The 3,059-nt window shown below is 40.6% G+C and overlaps 1 protein-coding gene across 1 annotated transcript in view; it reads left to right on the top strand.

The window, feature by feature from the left end:
• The first annotated feature begins 601 nt into the window (after positions 1-601).
• The window catches only part of LOC306898702 (polyprenol dehydrogenase-like), an 8,152-nt gene continuing 5,694 nt past the window's right edge, over positions 602-3,059 (top strand). The window contains exons 1-3 of the mRNA XM_079464446.1: positions 602-753; positions 916-1,023; positions 1,651-1,750. Coding sequence (XP_079320572.1) covers positions 654-753; positions 916-1,023; positions 1,651-1,750 — 308 coding nt within the window. The 5' untranslated portion in view covers positions 602-653. The remainder of the gene's footprint in view (positions 754-915; positions 1,024-1,650; positions 1,751-3,059) is intronic.

Here is a 3,059-nt window from a genome sequence, read left to right as displayed (position 1 = left end):
TGAGATCCAAGGAAATAGGATTTCGCGCGAATGAGCCATCAATGAATTCCCATCAGATTGCGTTTATATATATTTATACACATGAAAGATACTGCATATTAAAATACATTAGTCTGAAAGTCGTGCTGACTGATATGAAAAAAAGGGGGAAATTCGTGTCCACAAACGCGAACTAATAGTTTAAATTGGTGATTATATCACACATTGACACAGTTATGGTGCTTCACTGTTGGTTTCTAACATCATTCCAAAATATCTCTCTTCATGGTCAACCAAACAAAGACATGTATTATACATGTCTGGAAGAAGAGTAATTCATGACAGAGTGTCCCTTTAACACATATATTACATGACACAAAACGGTATTACATGAAATGATTAAATGATTTTTAAAAGAATATTTCTGATTTGTGTCTATAATATGTGCTCCTGACCAATCACAATATAAACGTACAACAGCTTTTTTTGTAAAATAATATTTAAATAATTGCGTCTACACAGAAAATGACTTTAAACAAGTTACCCTGAGAAATACTGTGACAACGTGCCCCGGTGTGCTGTGGATAGAGATGTAGCGGAACTGAAAGTGTCAGTCACGTGTCACATGGGTCTCTTTACACACGCGTGCGCGTGCGCGGAGCTCTACAGTAAACATGTGGATCGTGTCACGCGTGATTCCCGTCCTGAAGCTTTATATTATCGGTCTGAAGGTTTTACTCTATCAGTTGTGGAACACGCGTTTCGTTTTGCCAGGTTTGTGACGTCATCTCACGCACGCCAAAACACTTCCGTTTCACACTAGCGGTGTGAGTTTGTAACGCCTGTGACGTCACTTTACTATGGTCTGCGTTACACTGTATCATCTTCAGAGTCAGTATGAAATCTATCTCGTCTTTTCTTCTTTGTACTTGACAGTGTTGGCCAATCAGAATGGCCGGGTTGCTATAGTGACGGGTGGTGCCAGAGGACTGGGCTTTGAGACGGCGAGACAGCTGGTGAATCTGGGCATGTCTGTCATTATAGGTAGAGTTCCGCTCTCGTGAATGACAAATCATGTCCGTGTGACGTCATCATTCATCACAGTGTTTTATAACTGTCCTCCTGTAACACTGACCCTGTGACAGTGTGTGTGTGTGTTAGGTTTTGTCATTCATGTCAGTCAGAGCACTGCAGATAGAGAACACACACAGATCAGGACAGACGTCTAGAACAGAGGAAGACTCCATGTAAAGCAGATTTGGGTTTATGGTCGTATGTAGGGATGCACGATGAATTATCAGCCTATATTATAGCCGCTAAATCATAAATGATTTCCTCTGGTTAAAGCTTCACGCTGCTCACAGTTCTAATCCAGCACAGTTCTGTCTTTCTGTCGATCGTTCACTTACTGATATTAGCAAAACATTGTTGATGTAGATTCAGTGTGTAGATATTTATGAATGTGTGAATTATAGGAACAAAAGGACATCAGAATGCTGTCTGTCTTGAGATCTGTTAGAACATTTTAGATAAAGAATTATTGCTGCATTTTCATGACTCCCAGTGTGTGTGTTCATGTTGTTTGTGTGTGTTGTACCTGTTCCTCCAGACAGCTGATGAATGATGTCATAGATACATTAGCCAATCAAGGTGTTCTTTCATTCCTTTCAGCCTCACGTAATGAAGAGGAAGCTCTGTCTGCTGTGAAGAAGATCTGTGAGGAGAACTCTGAAGCTCAGGGTGAGTCAACACATCATGTTGATGATATACCGTACACAGATTGATATAAAGCAGCTTTACCGTCAGAAACATGTCAAGCTTTGATGATGAAGACTCACACTGCAGTTTGTGTCAGTTGTCATGTTGTGTAGCAGCACAAGACACGCTTGTCACGGCTGTTAAAGGAGGGGTGGCTGATTTGCAAACTTTAGCCTGCTAGCAATGAAATTATAATCCCACCCTCTATGTGATTCGCCATCCAAAGCCACACCTCCTCCAAACACATGAAGGTATTTTGTAAATCCACGTAACGAATTACAAACTAAATCCATTAAATTCTTCTGGAAGCAGGAAACTTTAGTTTTTTATAAAGTTTGATTGTTGCTGATTGTCCGCCATTCTCCATTCATTGACACGCGAGCGAGCGCGCTGCGGCGCTGATGATGTATGATGTCTGCGTGAACAGCGTGTGCAGTGGTATGTTAAATACGTTGGCTGAAAATGTACACATGACCAGTCACAGCGTTCAGCCAGAATGTTTGATTGGGAGAATGTTTTTTGGTCCCACGCCTTTCACAGATGATGTATAATTATACAAATATTATTTGACGACTTTACTTCTTGATTGCTTTCAGGATGTAAAGAGATTTGTGTGTGCGATATTGAGTGATATTACATATCAGTGTTGTGTTAATGTAAGCTGTTCTGACGCAATATTGTGAGTTTAATCATGAGAAGATCATGTGTTCATCATACAGATGTTCAGGTCACAAGAATCTCAAGCTGAATCTACAGCAGTCATGATGAGACGTGCAGAGTAGCTCCTTATCGTACAGCATCTTAATAAAGTTTTTTGCTCATTGTATTTAAGCTTTAAAATTCATGTCTTATTTGTCAAATCATAAACTTTTGTTGGTCACAGAGCTTCTTTTTCATGATAGTCCTCGTCACCTTGTGTTGACACAACGCAGATTCTTATTTTCTATTCATGAAGCAGCTTTAAGGGATTTTTGTTTTCTAACATAAAAGACATTTTTGTGACATTTGACTGTAATCTGACAGTATTGACGTGTGAGTAGAAGATTTGTTTGGTGTGTGATTGACAGGTGGATGAAGAGACTTGAGATTGTGAGATGTAGTCTGAACATTGTGATGTGAGGACAGAAGTCAGACAGGTTAAAACAGGTGGATATTTCCCAGCATGCCTCCTGCGGTTTAGGAGAAAGAACGCTTCTGTGTGAAGGTCACACTGCAGTGAATGTGTGTGTCCGTGTTTAAATCGCATGCGGTGTGACTCACGCGTGACCGTGTTATTTCTGCTGCGGTCCTGTGAGACGCTGGTGCCGTGAGCTCTGTTTGTG

This window comes from Barbatula barbatula, assembly GCF_947034865.1.
Source record: "Barbatula barbatula genome assembly, chromosome: 9".
In the NCBI taxonomy this organism is placed as follows: Eukaryota; Metazoa; Chordata; class Actinopteri; order Cypriniformes; family Nemacheilidae; genus Barbatula; species Barbatula barbatula.
The sequence above is the reverse complement of the archived record's forward strand: the minus strand, read 5'-3'. Positions and strand labels throughout refer to the sequence as shown.